At 35.7% G+C, this 21,773-nt stretch overlaps 1 protein-coding gene across 2 annotated transcripts in view; it reads right to left on the bottom strand.

Annotated features, from left to right (window-relative positions):
- Nucleotides 1-21,773, bottom strand: part of TMTC2 (transmembrane O-mannosyltransferase targeting cadherins 2) — a 236,821-nt gene that overhangs the window by 3,037 nt on the left and 212,011 nt on the right. For both annotated transcript variants that reach the window (XM_063396396.1, XM_063396395.1), the window contains one exon: nucleotides 19,494-19,557. In XM_063396396.1, coding sequence (XP_063252466.1) covers nucleotides 19,494-19,557 — 64 coding nt within the window. The remainder of the gene's footprint in view (nucleotides 1-19,493; nucleotides 19,558-21,773) is intronic.

A 21,773-nucleotide genomic window follows, 5' to 3' on the forward strand; every position in this document is an offset into this window, starting at 1 on the left:
CAGATAACAAGAAAAAGTTTCTGAACAGCTGCTGTGTAGTCTGTGCTTTAAGCAGGTCAAGCTCTGGTGCCTACAGACATAAGACTTCTCTCTTTAATGAGAAAACATAGAACTCAAAAAGCTTTAAATGTGGTAATGCTGGCACAGCACAGGTTCCAAGAGAAAATTAAAGTAATCCAAGAGTGAATTAGCAACAAGAACTTAATTTTAATCAAATGCACTGTTAATAAAGAGTTTATAATCATTGGGAATAGTTAACACATTGGAATTTAGCCCTTTCTTCTCTTTGTCTTAATTGTAACTGGTAGAAAATACAGCCTGCTCTCAGATTCTACGGATGTTCAGGGATTCTAGGATATCCATCTAGATTCAGGCTGTGGCAATTATTTCTTAATGAATGATTGAATAAAATAAACAGTGGTGAAAAATGCTATTTTAATAACAAAAACGTTAAACTTTTGTAACAAATCAATTTAAAAGCTTACGTTACTAAAATTTTTATAACATTTAGCTAACATTTAGAAAACTGAAGAGTCTAACCTACCTTTTGGCACCATAGGTGTTCATGTCCTAGTGAGAGCAGAGTAAAGGCATTTGTCAAACCAGCACTTTGCATTTTAAAGAAAAATGGGAAAAAATACCACACAAAGTTTGCTATGGTTGTCATCCTCAGGTCAGTCTAAGTTTCAATGTGCTTTAGGAAAACTCACTTTCGAAGTCACATAGTTTTGCCTCAGAGGATAAGTGTTTCAAGCCACCACTCATCAGTGTTTTGCACAAAATAATATTCAAAATGTGAAGCCACATGGCATTTCAAGTTCAGACTACTGTGAGGGTGTGTTGGCATGCTTTAGGAACTCTCCAGTGACAATACATTAAGGAAAATGCTTAGAACTGGAACAGGTTGCCCAGAGAAGCTTTGGAAGTGTTCAAGGCCAGGCCTGATGGGGTTCTGAGCAGCCTGTTCTAGGTGTCCCTGCTTATGGCAGGAAGGTTGGCATTGATGATCTTCAAGGTCCCTTCCAACCCAAACCATTTGGTGACCGTATGAAAATACATTAGGTAGAAGTAAGTAAGTAAGTACTACAGTTGGTCATCCAGGCAATAGGAAATCATTATGATGAGGAAGACTTACCTTTGTTCCAAACCTCTCCACTACAAAGTTAAACTCATTGATCTTTTTAATCAATCATTATCCTTTTTAATCAAGCTTCAACAAAATCCCTATAATTCTTATGTCCTAAACCTAAATTCTGTGGTGGAAATCTTGTTAGATAATTCCAATGTTTTATATTCTCATACTATATATTCACACTTTTTCAGCTTTCTTCTTGCTTCTTTTAACCTATTAATATATGCCTCACAAAAACTCATAAAGATCTGAAATCCATCAGATTTTCAGAATAAATGCCTTAGAGAGTTTCAAAATTAAGCTAAAAAAACCTAGTTCAGCACTCCTTATTGTAACATCACAATGCTAATGAAGAGAAATCTGAAGATGTAATTTTTAGATTTACTTTTTCTTGCCTTACCCTGACAGATTTTTCCCACCTTCCGCAAGTCAGTTACTTCATTCTACTGCGAATCAAACAAAAACCACCAGCTGGGTTTTATACCATTTTATCAGTTAAATATTCATCAAAAGAAGGGAAAGTAAGCCCCTGAAATTTAATCTATGTTATGAGTAACTCATATTGGCAGCCATATTTTCATAGCTCCACCTTTGAAATGCCAGTCTTGCATACTGTTTTGTAATGAAATAATATACTCCTTAATTGCAGATGTTCTGGGCACTAACTGAGGTTATTAAAGTGAATAATAGCAAAATTGGTTCCCATGTACATTGATGACTGTCTAAATAGCCCCATATCTAATTTATTTTTAGACTTCAGATTGAGAGAATTGTCTCAAATCATTAGTAGGAATGCCCATTCCCTTTAGTCATGCTATTTGTTTAATGAGAGTTCATGAATGAAAAAGCTTTCCTAAAGTTATTGACTGAGAGCTGTCCTCTCACTTGAATTTATTATAACTCTGTGTGCTTGCACTGAGACAAAGCTTACAATAGGTAAGGACTAAAAAAAATCTTAAACCTAGAAAAACTCATATAAATAAGACTCATTTTAAATGTGCTCAGGGCTAATTCTAGAGCATTCACAAAACTTACTGCGCAGGAAATAACTCAGTTGTCTCATATGGCTTCCAGAATTCCTCTCCATTTCCTCCATACCCTCCTGGAAATATGGTGTATGTATGGGACTAATCAAGAACATCATGTATGTAAGACTATGTGCCTAGCTAAGAAACGCTTCTACCATCATGTCTTTAATTTGATATATTATTTCACAAAAGCAAGCAACAGAAACAAATAAAATGAACAAACTGCATGCCCTTTAATTGAAATTTTCCAACTTCTGTACATAACTTCTGTTTTCCTGGAGGCCTAACAAATTCTAAGCCATTAATGTTCTACACAATGTATCCACAGAAAATGTGAACTGATAAATCATTTCAGGTAGTACTGAATGTTCATTCCAGCTCCTTTGCTTTTTAATAAGGAAGTGCATGGGATTTTGGAAAGACTGCTCCCTAACTTCCTAGGATATCAGTCACCCCAATATCTATGGTTTACTGTAACAGACACAAGAATTTTGCACATCTGCAAGATTCTACATCAGTGCCACTGCTCTCTGGCATCTACAAAGGATGGTCAGAGGATAAGAGAGCAAGAGACATTTGTGGTAGTTTCCCTTCACATAGATTGTCTTTTATTAAAGACAGCTGATAAAACTTTTCAGTACGTTAACAAAGGCAGTCAGCAGCTACCACTGCAATAACATGGGACTTGTAGCACTGTATAACAAATGACACCACCTACTACTTCAGAGACTTGAAAGGAGAAACAGGCCTGCCTTCATTTCCTTGTGGAGACAGATGCTTTACATCAAAAATAGCTGACTGGCATTTCTATTGAAGTTATAAATGCTGTCTTTTATGGTCTATTTGGAATTATTCCCATTATTAGCATTTTATCATGGTGTGCTTGTTTCCTTAGTGGTTTTTGGAGGGCGGGGGGGGAAGGTGCTTGTGGAGAGGAGGGGAAAGGAATAACAGAGTAGTTAATGAATAACAAAATAACACAAGGCAAGCATTTAGTTGCTTGAGGTGGTTTTAGTTTACACTGATGATAATTTTTTCAAATTTTCCCTTGAGTACCAAAATAAAGGGAGAGTATTGGGCCATGCAAAAATCCTATCAAAAAGTCCTCTCTAAAATTAGAGAACCATAGAATCTTCAAATAATTCAAAATCATTCTGAGTAGTATTTCAGGATTACACCACTGTAACCATATACAGTGATGGACCCACAAACAGCAAATGCCATAGCAGAAGTACACTCCCAAACACAAAAGGACAATTTTACTCCTACCTGGTCAAAGAAGTTACGGAGAGAGAAACAAATACTCAAACAATCTAGCACAAATATACCTTTTGCATGGCAGAGAAGTATGAACAAAAAACAGTCTGAACACAAGCAAGGAAACCTGAAATGGTTTTCCTCAAAGCTCTGCTTACAGATGACCTTCTCTGCTCAACATCCCAGAGATCAGGGCAGTAGATTCTGAGATGGAAGTGCATTTTGATGCTGGGGGACTTCTAAGGAAATTATGGCCACCTTTACTACAGTAGAACCACAAGTACAAGATGTTTCTCAATTACCCATTTTAAAAAGTCACTGAAAAGATATTGCCAAAATCCATCTTGCTCTTGAAGAATTACTACTGTGTCTGATTCTGTAGATGTTTCAAAACAACCTCAGGACTGTTGAATGAACACTGTAATAAGGGTGGCCAACCTACCAGAAACACAGAGGCTGTGTATTGTTTTAAAAAAGTGCAATTAAGGACACTTATTATTTTAAGATTCCTTTTGAGTTAAAGAAGGACACAAAACGTCAATCCCAAATGAATATTTCATGCCAGCACTTCTACTTCAAAAGGGGTAAGAATTCAGGTATTTCTCTTTAATAACTGAAGACACATAGGTGGTACAATGACTGAGTAGTCAAACAGCAGAGTATTAGTTTTAAAATGGCTCATGAGTCATGTGAGGAAATAATGGTGGACTGCTGCATCTGATCAGGGGCCACTAAGTAATACGCTGCCATGCCCTTCTTTATCCTCCTACAGGTATGGCAGGAATTTTATCTTGAACTTTTGTTACTGGTGGAAGGAAAAGTAGGGGTGGAACATGCTGAGAGATGATTGCAGCCAACTGCATCTTACTCTCCAACGTAATACGTTGACAACGCTGTAAATTCATCAGTGGCACATGGAAGCAGACCTTTTTATCAGAGTGAGCTGGTGTTTCAGATAAACCCAGCAGCAGGTACGGAAAGAGACTCACATTTCTACCTGGTTCTCTACACTATTAGGCTTCTAAAGAACTGCAGTTTGCCTATGCTGTGTCTGGTATTTTGTCCTAAATGGTACATGAACCACAACTAAGACACTGATCTCCAGTAACCTGGCTAAGACAACTGAAGTAAATTGCTTAGGTACTGATAATTTGGTGCAAAAAACCATTCTGGATCAAGATGACAGGATGTACTGCAAAGTAGTATGGATCAGACAGAATAAAAAAACTAAAATTCAATGTTGAAAGGGATTTCCTGTGTCATTAAACCAGACAGCAAAACATTCAGTTCTGCTGGAAAACAAATAAACAAAAAAATCAGCATCTTTGCAAGCTCGTAAAATGGAAAAATGCTCTGAAACTTTTCCTTTACAATAGTTAAGTACATCACTCAAATTTCAAGTTTGCTTATGAACAATTTTAGTAAGCATGCTTTTGTGTCAACAGCTTTCAGTTTAAACAGTTAAGGGGGGAAATGCAGAGGAAAGCATTTACCCTGCCAGCATTAACTTGAACGCAGAGCACTGTTTCCATGGTTGTTATTAGTCAGAAATGGACCTAAACATCTCTGCTGCAAAGGAAACCTGTGACCCAGTCTAATTACTTTAAGAATGAGTAACATAAATAGCTATATAAATATAAGGAACAATAATCCAAGGCTCTGTAGGAGAGTGGATCCTTGGATTAAGTCACCATCTTTAAGAGCAGTATGTTCTTAACACCAAATAGGGAATAACCTTACCTATTATTTATTAACATGTCATTAAACAGAAAGAGATCTCACTCATTGTTCACCAAATTAACAAATTATTGATTTCCAGGGAAGGTGAACACTCTGCAGAAAAAAAGGACCTCCAAAGACATAATAAATAAATAAATGAATAAAAACATTTTTAAAAGTAAATAGGAATTAAATAGTTTCTGTTGAACACTGTTTACATATAGTCTCAGGGTAGGACATTATATTGCTAATTGCTATATATTGCTAATATGCTAATAAGGCAAAAAATCAGAGTGAGTTAATATCTGGTCACCTTAACAGCTGATGATACTACATGATGAAACATTAGGTCATACATTTTTTCTTTCAGGTTTTTTTTACTTTACACTTGGATACCTTCATCTGGACACCTAAAGCAGGTGGCACTTCAATCCACCTGGTAAAAGGAGGATATATACAGAAATTGTTTGTATGCATCTAACCTTGTGTATTTTGAAACACTGGAGACTCTCCTACCTCAAATTGCAAACTACATGTGGAAATTAAAAAGTGAAGGAAGTGTTTCTCACCATTTTTCTCGTATTTATGGGTAACAGATGTGTGAGTCTTCATCCACAAGTACACCATGAAATTATTCAGTTTGCTTCTGGATTGAGACATCAGCATCATTAAGGAAACCCACAGCTGTGAGTCAGGGAAGAGTTCTAGACTCAGGAAGGAAGCATCAGGCAGTCTTTGTTTCTCAAATTACCACATCAATAGGGGACATTTTAGTATCAAAGTTTTCCAGCTAGCGGAGATTTTTTTTTCCTCAACACCTTGCTCATCTCAACCCTCCAAGACTGCTCAGTATATTATAAACACAGTCACCCCAAACCAACCAACTGCATATGGATACATGTTACATCTGTATGCTGAAAATCTATCTACCATTGGCCTTTGTGTAAGTACAGGGTAGGCCGGTTTACAGATCAGCAAGTTAACAAAAGCATGTGTTACAACTGCTAAAGGCTGTGGATCCTAACAGCTGAAAACATCGCTCAGAAATGTACTTACACTTGTAATTTCTGTGTATCTAGACTTTTTTTCTGCAATGGTCATGCATCAATTGCTTTGGTTTATGCTTAAGAAGTCTCCTAGTAATCACTCAGTTTATATGGAAACTGTGTTGGACATTTTTAGATAACATTCTTGTATTACCATAACAAAAGCTAAAGAGGAACATACGTTATAAGCATTTCATACTACAGTTGTATTTAAAAAAAAAAAAAAAAAGTAACATTTTCCAGACCTCAAAGTGTTTCTAATTAAACTTCTTTGCTTTACAGTTAAATGTTGCCATCAGTACAGGATACGATAATCTTGTTCAGTTTTCCTTGCACTGTAGGATTCCATTCAAAACAACAAAAAAATCGAATTATTTGACTTTTGTTTACAGAAACCCAACTGTGCTGTAATGTGTGCAATTTGATGATTTTAATATATAGTTATGATTATGTTATAAAACACTTAACAACTTATTTACCTTATCCAACACAAATATGCTGCATACTTAGTAGAAGTCTGTACTTCAAGAAAATTAAAAACCTGGTGAACAGAAATGTCATCTGTAGTATCATAATGACAAATAGAAATTGCTCAAAATCTTTCACTAACAGAATTTTGTCCTATTAAAACAAAGTAAGTTTATTAAAATGAAAATCAATTTGTGAGTAAATGTATTTTTGCCTGCATTTCCTTTCTAAATCTTGGAAAACAGAAAAGCAAAGGACTTTGTGTTGTTGCCTAAAGACAAAGCTCACTTTTAATTTAAAAGAAATGTAAAATATTAAAAAAAAATGTAATGTACTTCACCCCAGCAGGTCACATGCTGTGCTGATTACAATAGCTGTCCACATTAACACAATCAAAACTGGCTAATCTTCAGGGAAAACACTAATGCACAGATCATCAGAGTTTTTAAGCACAATTATACTCACACTATTAGCATTCAAATATGTTCATTTTTCCAATCAAGTAAAATGTCATTAGAAAATAAAAATGTTTGTTGAGAATGAATGCACTATCCATTTATTTTTGCCCAGATACTCATCAAATACATCAGCACACAGAGAAGGTTGTAAGCTTTTCCAAGATGCTTGTAACAGGCATATTGCCTTAGCATTTCTGGTTTTGAGTAGAATAGACAACAACTGCAGTTTCAGAAAGAAGTAATGTTGATTTCTAGCCTTGAAAATTTAACTAAGTTCTAGCTAGGGGAATCTCAATATAATGAGATTTCCAATATTTTGACTCATATGTTCTGGTAAACATAAAATTTCCAATAAGCCTTTGCATCTTTGGCTGACAACTGAATTAAATGCTTGAGAACTAGATTAATATTGGTGTGACTGTATGTTTTCCCAAACTATTTAGGTATTTGTAGTTATAAGGCATTGCTTTCAGGGACACTGTGTAAACCAATATGCAATCTGACATACTTGCTCTGAGCACAAAGAACAATAATCTTGTTAATTTTTTTAAGGTTTCCATCATGCACAATCATTATTAAGACAGCCCACAGAAAAAGTGTGGTCTTAGGGCATTACAGAAAAAACCCACTAGGAGATTCTGAGGCACTGCATATTTTTTTCTTCCCTGTTATCCCTTTTCATCTGGTTCCTGTCACTTCCATGCTTTTTACTTATGTAATAAGGTTATACCCAAACTTGTCTTGAGTTTGATTTCTACGCACAGAATTATGAGAGCAGCTGAGAAGAGAAGCATGTACTAGAGGTCTTTTGCAAAATGCTGAATTATGGTGTTCTGTGTAATTCATACAAATTCATGCCTTGCTTTTTGGCAGCCAGTAACTTGCAGGTGTTCCCTGTATAGTATTTAGCAATTAAATGCACAGTACACATTAAAATTAAACTTCCACAGTAAGTGCACGGATTTAATTTTTATTCTTACAGCTTAAAGATTTCAGGGCTGCAGTTTCTAAAATTTGGTCTTTTGATCGTTAATAGTAAGACCACTGGGAACTAATTGCTCACTAGGCTTTTACAAGGCTGTGATTTCTAAAAAATAAAATTACTTGCAGCTAGAGTAGCCTTATTTACCACATCTAAATAGTGACACATTTGTTTACAGTAATTAATATCAATAATAGCAAGACATGTTCAGTGGTAGATCTACACATTCTACTCTGAAAGACTGCACTTGATGCAGCATATGCTGACAAATGCTGTTTATCAAACAGAAGTTTTCTGTATTTGTCAAACTAAGCTTTTAAGAAATGGACACATGAAGCAACAATTTGAATAATATTTTCCTTTTTAAAAAGGAAATTACATCTAATTAATTACATCTGAAGGCACGAGAGGACAATTAATATTTGTAGAACTAGCACCAAGAATTCAAAGTTCAATTCCTGCTTCTGAAATTCAGTGTTAGAAATTATTCAGTGAAACCAGATGCTTGTTCCAAACTGGACCAGAAAAAGCCCTCTATGGCTGGAGCAAAGTATAATCCAGAGCCAGTAGAATTGCTAAGCAATTTTGTACTTCATGACTCAGGTTATTTTGCCTTAATTTTTGCTACACCTATCACCCATTCTATATGAACACCACAGGATCCCACAGAATTTGACTGGGTTCTACCAGTGAACTTTCTGTTCAAGCTCATTTTTCTACCCAACCAAAAAGTTTGTCTCCTGTGCAATTTCCATAATCTCTGTTCAAGAGAGCATTTTCTTCCTCTATTATGGGTAAAACATTCAATTTGTGAACTAATCAGCAAAAAAAACTCTATCAATGCAGCTATCTGAATAGAATTTTCTAAACAGAATTAATGAAGGATCATGGATCTTTCAAAAAGGACAGAAAATATCTGATAATTTTAGGTGTATTTAAAGGCAGTCAGAACGTGAAAAAATACTGAGTTGCAATAAAACTCCACCAAATAACTCCACCACAAATATATTACTCATTCACCCCCACAGAATCTAAGAGACATTTAGCAAATCTTCCAATGGAATTTAATCTAGGAGTTTATTATGGATTTTATTTACTGTTGCTGTTTTATTGGAAGGAGTTTATATTTTCTTTCATGCTGTAATTGTTTGCAATGAGCTTGAGGCAGCCAGATGTTGAGGCAACTGGCACTGTTACAAGCCATAATGTCAGATTAAAGTTATTTGTTGTTAAGGAAGACAATCCTTACTGGAACACCTGAAGAATTAGTAAAACTTCCTCATCTTAGTAATAAAGCTGTTCATTGTACAGGAGACATTTCAGTAGGGCAGGTACACTGGAATGCACATTTACTCTCCAGTAAAACTAACTGTGGTAAAGAGAATCATGTGAAGGCAAAATAAAGACGTAATCAATAAACAGTGAGGTTCAGACAGTCTCAAAAATGGACTGCTCCTCGGGGGAAAGAAGCAACTCTCCACCCCCTTCCCACCACACCTTCTTATCTGCAGACATCTGATCCCTGGACTAACTTCCCAAGGCAAAAATAGGTTCAAACTGACACTGAAGTTACTCTTAAAAACAAATTGAAAGCAAATTACTTCATACAGACACCTGCCACCCAACCCCTTCCTAGCAGTCTGCAAATGTACAGTTCTTCTCAGGCAGATCTCAGACCAAAACCAGCTTCACCACAGGGCATTTCTCCTCTATACACAACACTAAATTCAGCCTAAAGGTGTGGGAGGGTGGGGAGACGACCAGTTGTAGCAAAACCATCTTGTGACAAAGCAACTTTCTCCAGAACTTATGGGGGAAAAAAATATAGCAGGATATGTCAATAAACAAATAAAATCATTCCTAGACTGAGAAATACATCAGAACTACAGCTTAGGAAGAAAATTAGGAAGTTATTTATTGCAAAACATCACATTGAGAATGTACAGTTGTTGGGTTTATTTAATGGGCATTAACCCCATATTCTTACGAGTTCTAACTGCGTGATAAATCCATTGCACTGTTTCTAGAATCAGCACTAGAACGCTCAATTAGGAAAAAGCCTTGCTTTTTAATTGAGTTCAAACAGATGGTTTAATTTCTGAAATGCTAATCTACTGGTGTGAGTTCTTTATTTCATGGCACTTTATTTCTGATTGACACCAAGGGCAAATTTACCAGGCAAAGGCAATCTTGGTCTCTCTGGCAACTGATGTAGGCAGCACAGTATCCCCTGCCACATTACTATCAGACTGTAAATCACAATCAAGTGCATCAATCCATCCATGACATGCCATCTTCAATTCCACAATTTCAGCAGAGATTGCATCTTACAAACTACTACCTCTCATCATCTCAAAGCATAATGATTTGTTTTATTTAACTCAGTAGTACAAGTCTAGACTATTTTGTTTCCTATTAATTAGTTTCAGAAACCTAGTTTTCAAATTATTCAGTAATCATTAAATAAAAACATCACAGTTGAGTACAAACACAAGCCTTGTGCAGTACTTTTCATTCTTGAAGAGTAAGCACAGGAAAAAAGACTATCTTTCTACTAAGATGTGGATGAGAAACACTAAAATACTAGATGAAACAAATCTGCACTCCAAGGGACAGGCCTTGCTGACTTCACATCTTTTTTTTTTCTTCAAGCAATTTTGATGGTGCACTGAACATATCTATACATGAGATAAAGACTTCAGACTGGCATAATGAAAATACCTATTAAAAAAATATACAAGATTTCCATTCAAGTTAATTAAGGTGCAGTCCTACAAATTTCTGAGTCCAAGTCTTGACAATGAAATAGCTCAAGTATTATTTGGTATGAGAATGCTTTCACTTTGGAGAATTTATGAGCTATCCAAGGAGAATTACATCACCTAATTGTACTAGAAGAACAAGGGTAAGTGCCCAGAGAGAAAACAGAAATTATAAATTAATACTTCCCTAATTAACTTCTTGAGAAACATACTAAACCAACAATAAACATGTATTTTTGTGAAAACATGGCCTTTCTCTTTTTTTGAGATTTAGTCACATAACATTTTGAACCTGTGGGCAACAGAGCCTCCAATGGAAAACGGTTGCATCAACCAAAACACCCTGGGGTACTTTTGGGCTTTTTGTGAAGAAAAGAACTTTATCAGCGTCTCCAAGCAGCACAAGGGATTGCCATCAGACATACTTAAAACCTGGTATGACCTATGTGCTACGTGAACAGTGTATGAATTATTGGAGAGTTTCCTTCTCCCAAATGATGTGTTTAGCACAAAATTACTGTTTCAAAAGTTCTTGGTAAGAGTAATTTTTTAGTTAATGGAGTTCTGAAGGTTAAATAAATTAGAGTTAGTATATAGATGCCTATTTCCAACATTTTTTTCCCTATTAAGTAAAAGCGTATCTATACATTTCACTGTTCATGAAGTTGAATGACTTGAAAAACACATTATGCCATTAATTTAACCATAGAAGGACTAATATTTATGGGACATTTGTAAACATTTTTATAGCTAAAAATGAAATGAAAACCACTCTGAATTACCATGACAATGAGTCTCTGGCTTACTTTGCCGAGTGTTTCTGGGTATGCAGCTTACTGCTTGGAAAACTTTAAGCTAAGGATAGCTAGCTCATAGCTGCTTGCATACTTTCACATGAAATCAGAACACAGAGAGTCCAAATTATCTCTCATATGCAGAAACAGAAGCAACTCTAAATGGTGGTATTGCAATGCAGTATCTGTATAAGCGGAAGAAACTTGAATGTTTTTTCATTTCAGTCATTTACAACTTACACAGACAAAACAGTTCTGTATTGATTACAATTTCAATGTACAACAAATTATTCTAGATGGGGAATAAACAGCAACTTAAATACATTTTAATTCAATGTCAAAGCTCCTAAATTACACTGAGCAAACCAATTGATCTCATTTGCGTGTTTAACTGCTTGTACAATCAAGAGAGTACAAATCAACTCCCCATAACCCAGCTCTCACAAAAGTGAAGATGAGAACTGTGATGGCAGGATTTCCACCTTGTTCCTCTGCATCTTACACAAAGATGGATCACAATACTGAGAACTAGATTTAGGTGTTCTATAATTGCCCAAAAGCACATTCAGTCTTTGCTTTTACAGAGCTGCTACAATGCAGGAGAAAACATATGTACGGTTTTCTGGGGTAAGGCAATAAATATTCTCAAATAAATATTTCCCAAAGGAAATTCAGTGTTTTCCACAGCTGAGTAAATCAGTTTTCAAATTATATAACTCATTCTGATATTGTACTTCAGGTACAGGTAAATATCCCCATTCCAGTAGCCTGTATTCTTTCTTTGTCCCTTGATGGAGATCACAGGGATGGAAAACACTATATGAGGTTTTTCAGTTTTTTGTTTTTGTTTTTTTTTTTTTTTTTTTTAAGGTGGGAGACATTAATCTCTGCTGAGGTAGGAATACTTTAAGATTCAGAGAAACAGCCTGTATAGAAGCCTGTCTTGAAGATGACAACTGTGCACAAACCCCCTGCCTAAATGTGTAATAAAAATATTTTGGAGAGCTGTGAACAAATATAATTGAAATTACAGAAAGAAATAGTTTTGTTGAAAGGAATAAACACTCATCTTCCCAAATAGCTGGATGTAAATAATGTATCTGCCTTGTACTTAGCACCAGACAAGAAGGACCTGAAAGGGGTGAAAACAATAACAAAAGAAAATTGAGCTGGGGACTAGTAAGATTTTTAAAAAGCTCAGAGGAGCAGAGAGACTTTGTGCATGGATAAACTCTTTACATGGAGCAGTATTGCTGTTTCTGTGCAAACACTGAAGTCCTTCTACCTGAAATAAAAGGAAGCTTACCTGAATTAAAAGGAAAATTAATATTAACTGAATTAATATTCAGTTAATATTAATTTTCTTGAATTTTTCCATTCTGCACAACCTTTAGGCTAGATCATCTTTATACTATGCAGACTGAAAAATGTCACAGCTATTCTGATATCAAATCTCAGAGTCATTTTTTATGGTGTTTCAACAGGGACAGTCTAACCAATTTACAGTAACCAAGAAAGGGCTCTCTTAACCTCTTGAGATCAGAGTGATGTCCTCTTTTCAATAAGGGTGTCCCATTATCTCCTCTCCCAGTGGAGCTGATCTATGCCTAAGCATTCTACCCCTCTATCTGTCTGAATTCAAACTTCTAAAAGCACGTCATCTGGAAATACAGTTCTCATTAGCCATGCCTATTCTTCTTAGGAAGCCACAGCAGCTGTTTTAGTGCCTGAAAGTCCACCATGCCCTGTTACAATTGGTTCAGTCTTTGGCAGGAAGAGAGAAAGAACCGGATCCTGGGAAGTTTTCTTTTTCCTCACACCTTCAACAGGAGCAAAGAAAGGGGGCATTTTCAGGAGGCCAAGAGCACTGCTGGGCTGGAAGGGATTCACAGCCATTCATATTATTGAGACAGAAAGTTTGGCACACTTGAGAGGAAGCCTTGTACAATGCAAGGCTTAACAGCAGCTGGTGCTGGTAGTAGGAGGATGTGCAGCCCTGACACAGGGCAGGAGAAGCTGGGAGCATTTCAGACGGCACACAGGCAGCGAACAGAAGCTCCTTCTGCTCCACAAGGCCCACTTTCAACTTTCAGTACAGGCAGACAACTGAACAGATGAATCTACTGGATCTTTGCTTAAAAATACAGCTCTGTGGTCAGGCCATAGCACTGGCAGATAACTATATGTTGTAATTATATGTGGATTACTATATGTTCATTACTGCCATCACCAGCAGATTTAACATAGCAGAAGCTCTTTAAAAAGTTAATGAAAATTCTCCCTGGCAATAACAGGACATGTCCTTAACAAAGCTGGCAAAATGCATTAAAGTTTTTCCCCACACAATTAGTCCAAATCCAGTAAAGCTACATGAGGCAATTACTGAATGTTTATGAGAAAATCAAATAGGAAAAACTGTCACAGAAACATTGAAGGAAAAAATATATAATAAAGCAGATCTTGATTACAAATGTTTCAAGAGAAAAATACTACATTTACTTTATTTTTTAAAGATGTATGTACTATTGGAAGTATTTTATTTTAGAAGTCCTGTCATGAATAAACCCCACGAATTATGAACACTTTCCCTAAGAAGGCACTGAAAGCATGTTAACTCCAAGGTGCCTATGAAATTACAGTCAATTATGTAGAAATCATTAGCATTCCTCTTTCACCAGTTAGCTTGAGGTAGAGCTTATTGCAAGTTTGGAGCCCTTGGCATGAAATCTGTATTCCAGCATTGGGGAAAAAAAAAAAAAAAAAAGAAGCACTTGTAGAAACTGCTTTTTAATATGATATTGTGTTAACTGATTACCTAAGTCCTTCAAGTCAAAAAATGGTTTAGTCCCCCACATCATGATTAAACCATCTAGTGGAAATTGTGTTTATTTTGCTTATAGGAACATTTCTCCTTTCCCCCTCACTCTGTGTGTGTGTCTTTATGTATGTTGTTACAGTAAGACATTTAATCAAGCCCTTTTGAAGTGCTGGAGTGGAAACAGCTGTATCTGACAATGTGCTGATGACATGGGGCTTAAAGCTGTCATGAGCTCCAGATTGCAAGCAGCACTAATATGTGGTTGGGATGGTAGTGACTTAGAGGTCATGGCACCTCGGTGAGGAATGCTCCTAAGCCAATCAGCTCAAGGTGGTGGCTCCAAGTCTTAAGGCTCTGGTGAGCTCTCTTTCATTTAATACTCTTGAGGTCACACTTCAAAGTGCCCTTTCTTCTCAAAAGCCATTGGCCATATGTGGGGGTTCTAGAGCAGGTTTTTAAAGACTGGCTGCTTCAAGCTCAGACTTAAAAAATTAGAAACGCAGCTCTATTACACAAATGATATCTTAAAAGTTGTTCAAAGACTGAAGCTGAAGTCAGTATCTTACACTCTTGTAAAAAGCATGCCAATTTAAAGACAGTTTCCGGATGACTGATTTTTCCACAACAAAGCAAGCTTAAAGCTCACATTTTAGAGTGCCTAATGACTTGATAAAACTATTTCCTGCTTTGTGAAGATTACAATATGTAGGGCACCGAGAAATTATCTCTGAATACAGCTTTTCTTCAGCAATACTCACACTCAGAATAATTACTGTATAAATGTCCAAGAAACTTATGGTTTCATTTCTTCATGTAACTGAATTTGTTAAAATTAGACTGATGTGATTAATATACACTCAAGCCAACGCTGCTAGAACAAACACATGTGCCAATGAGGCTCCAAAATGATTTTGTTTTGATCATGGAACAACACACAATGCAGTAATGTACTTTTTGGAAAGCATTCATAAAGATCAAGGGGCTAGGAAGGCTAATCTCTGTAGGTTACCTACAAAGTTGAAGGAAGAAAATAGAGTCCTGTAAGAAATAATTAATTAGAAATAAAAGTAGGTTTGTTTTCAGAACTGGTTCCTGGATTCCTCTCTACCCCTGGGCTTGGAAGTCGACTCTCTGAGTGCTAAAATAGATATAACCTTGACAATGCTTGCTTCTTCAGTAAAGTTAAAGACAAATTGTTCTTATCTTCAAAGCAGCAGTGTGCTCTACAGAAAACACTGTTCTTCTGAAATTTGTCTGTAAATTACTTTCATGGAGGATAAATACCCACCAACTGTAAATAAGGCCAATTGTGAACATTATTAAGAGAACAGCTAGGTCTATATTTCAAACACTAATACAGCCAGACTTGTTTTTAATTTGCAGCCAAGCTCCCTTTCATCTGGTGCAGCTATTGTATCAAAATGTTTTAATTCTTTTACCATCTGCAGACAGAATGTGAATCCAAATGCAAGGATGGTATTCAAGATGTGGATATACATTTTAACGCATCATTGCTGTATTCATTCGTTCCTTTACTGAGCATATTTTTCATGCAAATACTTTACTCAATGTAATAAGGCTTGTAATGAAAAGAATAAATTGTATTCTCAGACCTCTCAGAATTAGTTCAGTGATGGATGAATCATCCCCAATATTGCAAAAATACAATCTTTTTATGCTTGCTTTCTTAAAAACAATAGCCTGCAAGTTTCAGGGAAGTTACATTTTCTGTAACTGAATACTGTGTTTCTGGCAATGTTTTTAGCTGCCTTAGTCACAACTTTTCTAAAAATGGATTAGTTGAATGAGCCCATGACTGAGACATTCAGGCATATTGGTGCTCACTGCTGTTCTCCCATTCTGAGACACTGAAATAAAAGGGCTTGTCTAGGAGACAAACGCAAGAGTGGAGACTGCTGTCTGGAAAAAGCACTAAAATAGCCAATTAAGTATCTCTGAAAGTAGTAAATCAGATTGCCATTTAAACTGGACATGGGTGTAGAAAAGCTCAGCAGAGCAGTTTCTGGATCTTAAGGGCTTATACATTAGGGAGCAGATGAGGAACTGTTGTGCACAGAGTATTGCTTCATTCCAAAAGCAACAGAAATGGTTGAGAAACCAAAGAAAGGGATGCAAAAAGAAAACAATGCTGAGAACAAAACTGTGTCATGATACCTAAATGAGCATAAAAAATTCACTAACAATCAGCAAATATTGCATTTACAGTATTAATAAAATCTCTTATTGCTTGTAAGGACTGTATCTTATAGTAGCAATATTTGAGATATTACACAATATGTAATATTTGTAAAGAAACAGATGCAAGAGAGTGGAAATCGGAGTTTTGTTTCAGGCTGTGCTAGGTGAAAATCTCAGGAGCCAGGCATTGGTCTAAAGTTATTCTAAAGAATAAGTGATAATTTGTCTTGGCACAGTGAAAGAAAGAAGTTGATAACAAAGAAATGCATCTTCAACTTGGGATATGGCCAAGTGACTAGGGAACCAAAGGAAGAAGACATACTGAAAAAAACTGGAGTGCCAGTTTACTTGGGATGCTGCTCCATAATTCACTCATATCAAACAGTATTGCTTAAAGCACCAGAAGAAGAAAGACTCTTGTTAAACAGACCCTTTGAGCACTTAATTATACTAGTAACAAGGCTGATCCACTGCACAGAGTGAGACTTTAATGCTGTCATAGTATTCTCACTGAGAGTCAATTTGGGGACAGACCTATTAGTAGCTAAACAGATGTATACAAATGTACATGTAGGTATGTGTTTGTATACATGGAATGGTAGGAATCTGTGTATTATATCACATGACTACATGTAGTAGTTTGAATTTTCTGTCAAGAAATGTTTCTAAACTATTAGTGATGGATAACAGAAAAACCCCACAAAGATCCTTCAAGCACTTACTCTGTTTAAGAATATTTAAGAATATTTCTTTATCATCTTGACTCACATAATTCTGCTGATCCTTCATATTTGTAAGACAGTGAGAGGATACACAGGACACATACAAAATGACAAATCAACTGTGGGCATTTTCAGGCTGTGAGTATAGTTTCTACACAGCTCTGGACTGGGCCACTGCAGTCTCTAGGACAGGACCTGGATACACTCTAAGCAGCCAGTTCAATCAGCACTAGAGAATAGTTCTGGGCACATTTAATTTATCGGCACAGCTATGAAGAACACAGTTGGTCAATAATTTTCATTCCATAATTCCTTTGGAAAGATTGGGAGCTTCTTCTGTCTTACCATGTATCCATTAAACTGCTTACTACCAAGTAAGCCTCCTCAAGTGGCTTCTTTGCCTCTCAGTCTGAAACTAGTACGGTAAATTTGAGAGTTAATAACAGTAAGAAAATATGTATGACTATTTCTGGGTTTTTTTACATTTTTCAGACACACCCCTGTAAAGTCATCAGACAGTTGATAATGGCTGGGAAAACAGATACAAGTTTCCCACTCTGCACCAAAAAAATATTATTAAGTTATTAATAAATTAAAAAGTCGAGAACCATATGTACAGCATGCTTAGCTAGAAAATTAAACTATTATCTTCTATATATATAATTATCTTTTGAAGAAAGCTGAACACCAGTACCAATTAGATTTTTACTTATGCTAATCAAAGTTAGAAGAAAGTTTCTACAATAAATTGTTTTGATAATCTTATTCTTCAGAAAGGATACTTTGGTCATAACATGTAAAGCTTGTCATCAATAATCAGAAATACCTAACCTTTAGAGTACTATTCCTATGAGCTTGCTACCAGTCACTCCAAAGCTCTCTGACAAACCTCACACATATAACCATATTTATATAAGGTTATACACAATAAACTTATTTCTTAGTTTCTGAGAAGCATTTTGAGCATACAATGAAGCACAGGAAAGAGAAATTGTACCAATTTGCAGACAGCTGAGGGAATACTTTCAACATTAAGGTATCCTCTCAGAAAAAAAGGCAAAAAAGTCTTGCATTATGCAAGCATTATGAATCACAAAGTCTTCATTGTTATTTCACAAAGTATGAAGTCATGAAATAAGTAGTTTTTTGAGAGTTCTTAAGCAACAGTATGAAAATCTGTAATTTCATATGAATAAGTTATTACAGGGGTTTTTATTATGATTTTATTAGCTTGCTTTGAGTCTTAGCTGTTATTGCTTTTGATTCTTAGCTCTGAAAACTTTTACTTTTTTTTTTAAACTTGATTTTTTCCTTTTTTTTACTGCATTTTCTGACTTGTATCCTCAAATTTGCCACTACAGACTTCTGTAACAGAAATTTTTCTGGATTTGATTTATTGCATAGACAAAGTGTATGTATCTAAAATAAATTCTGCCCCATTTACATTCATGACATTTTCCTTAAAATGTGAAGGTAATTGAAAAGAAATGTAATATTAAGTAAAAAATGGTAAGTAAATTTATTTTATTTTTTTAATTCCTGCTGCAATGAAAACTGGAAATGAGCTTCCCTTCTTAAAAAGCATCTGTCACTTAGTCCTACATATATCTGCTCAAACAATATGTATTCCTTTGCCAATATAGAACTACATCAGAGATCAAATCTTCACGTTTGCTGAACAACATTTGCCAGAAGTTCGTGACAGATGAAAATGCATAAATGCATTATTAAAAATGCCTTAAACTGTGGCTCACAGGATAACCTTTCATTCTCTTTTACTAGTAAAGAGATGGAATTGGAAAATCTTTCCAAACTTAAAACATTTAAACATAGATAAATAAATCTAAATCTAGAAGTCTTTTCCAAGTATGTTAGCCAAGTAAGATTTATGGCTAGACCACTTCACTGAGGCAACCTGAAAGTGCAGTGATTGGTTTGACAAATGAACAGCTTTATCTGACGACCCAATAATTAACTATTAAATGAACATACATAACACAGGCTGAGAGATCAAATGCTCCAGCAAGAAGCTCTCCTCAACACAAAGGGTTCAGTACCCTAGCACACTCATCAACTTAAGTAATGGATATCATTAAGAAGGTACTTACATTAGGTCTTAATCCTGCTGCCATTTCATAATACTTCTCGGCCTCTTCATTAAGACTGGCTTGTCTATCAGGATGGAAAAGAACACCATAATTACACCCCATTTTCCTTACCTAAAGAAGCATAGCTAAAAACTAAACACTGCAACTACTCCTGCTGCTTAAGGATATTACCCTAACAAATGCACAAAATATGTAAATCTGAAAGTTTTCTTGTAGTTCAGAATGTCCATTAGCACAAGTCCCCTTCACTTACTTCATTTTCTTTTTAGTTCTGCAATGATGATAGTACATAATGGAAAGAAATACAGGAGGCTGAACACTCATCTCAGGCAAAAACAGAGACATACCAGTCTTCACCAGAAGAAAATGTGGCTCATTTTTTGTTATCAGACATACTTTAAATTCTGACACTGTATATTATATCATAATGTCGTTTTTCACTTTGTGCCCTCCCAAAACCACTGTAATTCCAGTAAAAAAAGGAAAAAAAGTTAGAGAACATAAAGATTTCCGAAAACTAGGTTTCCATGATTGACAGAATTTGTTCAGAAAAGAGTTCTAATTTCAACATTTACTCACATAATTCTGATCAGGCATTTAAATGTAAATCTCATATTCCAAGACAATAACATGAGTTTCTGGATATCTGAAGCAGTATTAGCTCATCACTTTTTCTTCTCCTTACTACTACTGTCAGCATCTACATGCTGACAGTAGTTTAGGTTTTATTTCTTCTTCTTCTGGGTTTTTAATTTCAAATGTCTTCAAACAAAAATGCAATATGTTACCAAAGAAATCCAAACAAGTTTTTGTATCAACAGGCGTTTTTTACACTTCTCTCAAATTCCTTTGTTCTCCTTCTGTCTCCACCTTCTTAATTTTCTCTTAACTATTCATTTTGGCCACTGGTCCAATGAATATCAGTTGATTACATACATGTCAAGAGAAAGATGGCAAATCTGTATGAACAACCAAGCAGGACTCACAGGTGGGCTACTTATCTTCTGCTAAAGTTATTTGCTAATTTCCCATGAAGCATTAAGTCCTTTCACAGGGGAGTTAGGATGGGAGATCTTCAGCATATTTGTGTTAGTTATGTGATTACAGATGCATTTCTGTGATACAAAATGGAAACATTAGAAAACAAGGATAAGACTGTAGGGTTGGCCGTTCAAATTCTTTCTTTCTTCTTTTCCTGCTTTTGCAAATAGTTACTAATTCAAAAAGTATCAATCAACGGAGCACTTGTTTCACGTTGCTCATTACATGAGCCTTTACATTATTTGTTATCAAATTGTGTTCTAATTTTGTTTCTATCCACCCAGATTTTAAACATTAGCCACATAATACTTGGATAGGGAATTAATCCCAAACAACACATTTTGACAGCTATTGGTCTTGGGAGGAGAAAGGATAATCCCTTTGAAGTTTCTCACATAATTCCTGTGCAAACTGAAACCATTTCATGACTAACAATTTGCTAAATAGAACCTGGTTTATATATGTTAACTGTTTTAAATTACTTTGCACGTTTCATTGACTCAGCAGTCGCAGTGGTTAGAAATGATTGAATGTCTAAAAATATTCATTCAACCTGCTTCTGAATCACTCCTGCTGGGCATCAGTAGCACTTGAAACGACTACAAAAAATAAAAAAATCTCATACTTAGGAATTTCAGGATTTACAACAAGGCACTATAAAATGAAACATTTTACAGAGCTTTTTTTTTTTTGTTGTTTGCACAAAACTGTCAGAAACAAATCGCTTCTGAAAGTGGTGCAATAATATACAATAAACAAGGTGCCTTCCCCAAGAGGCAAATACAAACAGTACACTTTACCTTCAAAAAGATTTGCTGGCATGTGAGTGTGGAACACATTAAAATCCTGTCCCCCCTTTCAGCCAGTGGAAATACACGGCCAGTTTTTGTGTCACATGTACATCTTGAAACAAGATCATTAATTGCCAAGTTGAAATCCGTTTGAATATATAGCTTTCTGCTAAAAACAGTTTATAGAAATGAATGCACAACACAGAAACCTGGTCAGGAAAAAGCTAGTTCCATTTTTGGGGTGTTCAGCAATAGTACCTTTAGCTAAGATGCTGCAGAATTCTGGTTCCCATTTTCACTGCAAATGTAAACTAGAAATTAATTATGTTAAGCCCTGAACCAGCTTTCCCTTGAGAAAAATTAAAGGCACAGAGGTAGGAAATTGCAGTAACCCTATGCCACTGAGCAGTAAAGAGCTCTGGATCAATGTCAAATAATGGAAGGATAC

The sequence above is a fragment of the Prinia subflava genome, chromosome 4 (assembly GCF_021018805.1).
Source record: "Prinia subflava isolate CZ2003 ecotype Zambia chromosome 4, Cam_Psub_1.2, whole genome shotgun sequence".
In the NCBI taxonomy this organism is placed as follows: domain Eukaryota; kingdom Metazoa; phylum Chordata; class Aves; order Passeriformes; family Cisticolidae; genus Prinia; species Prinia subflava.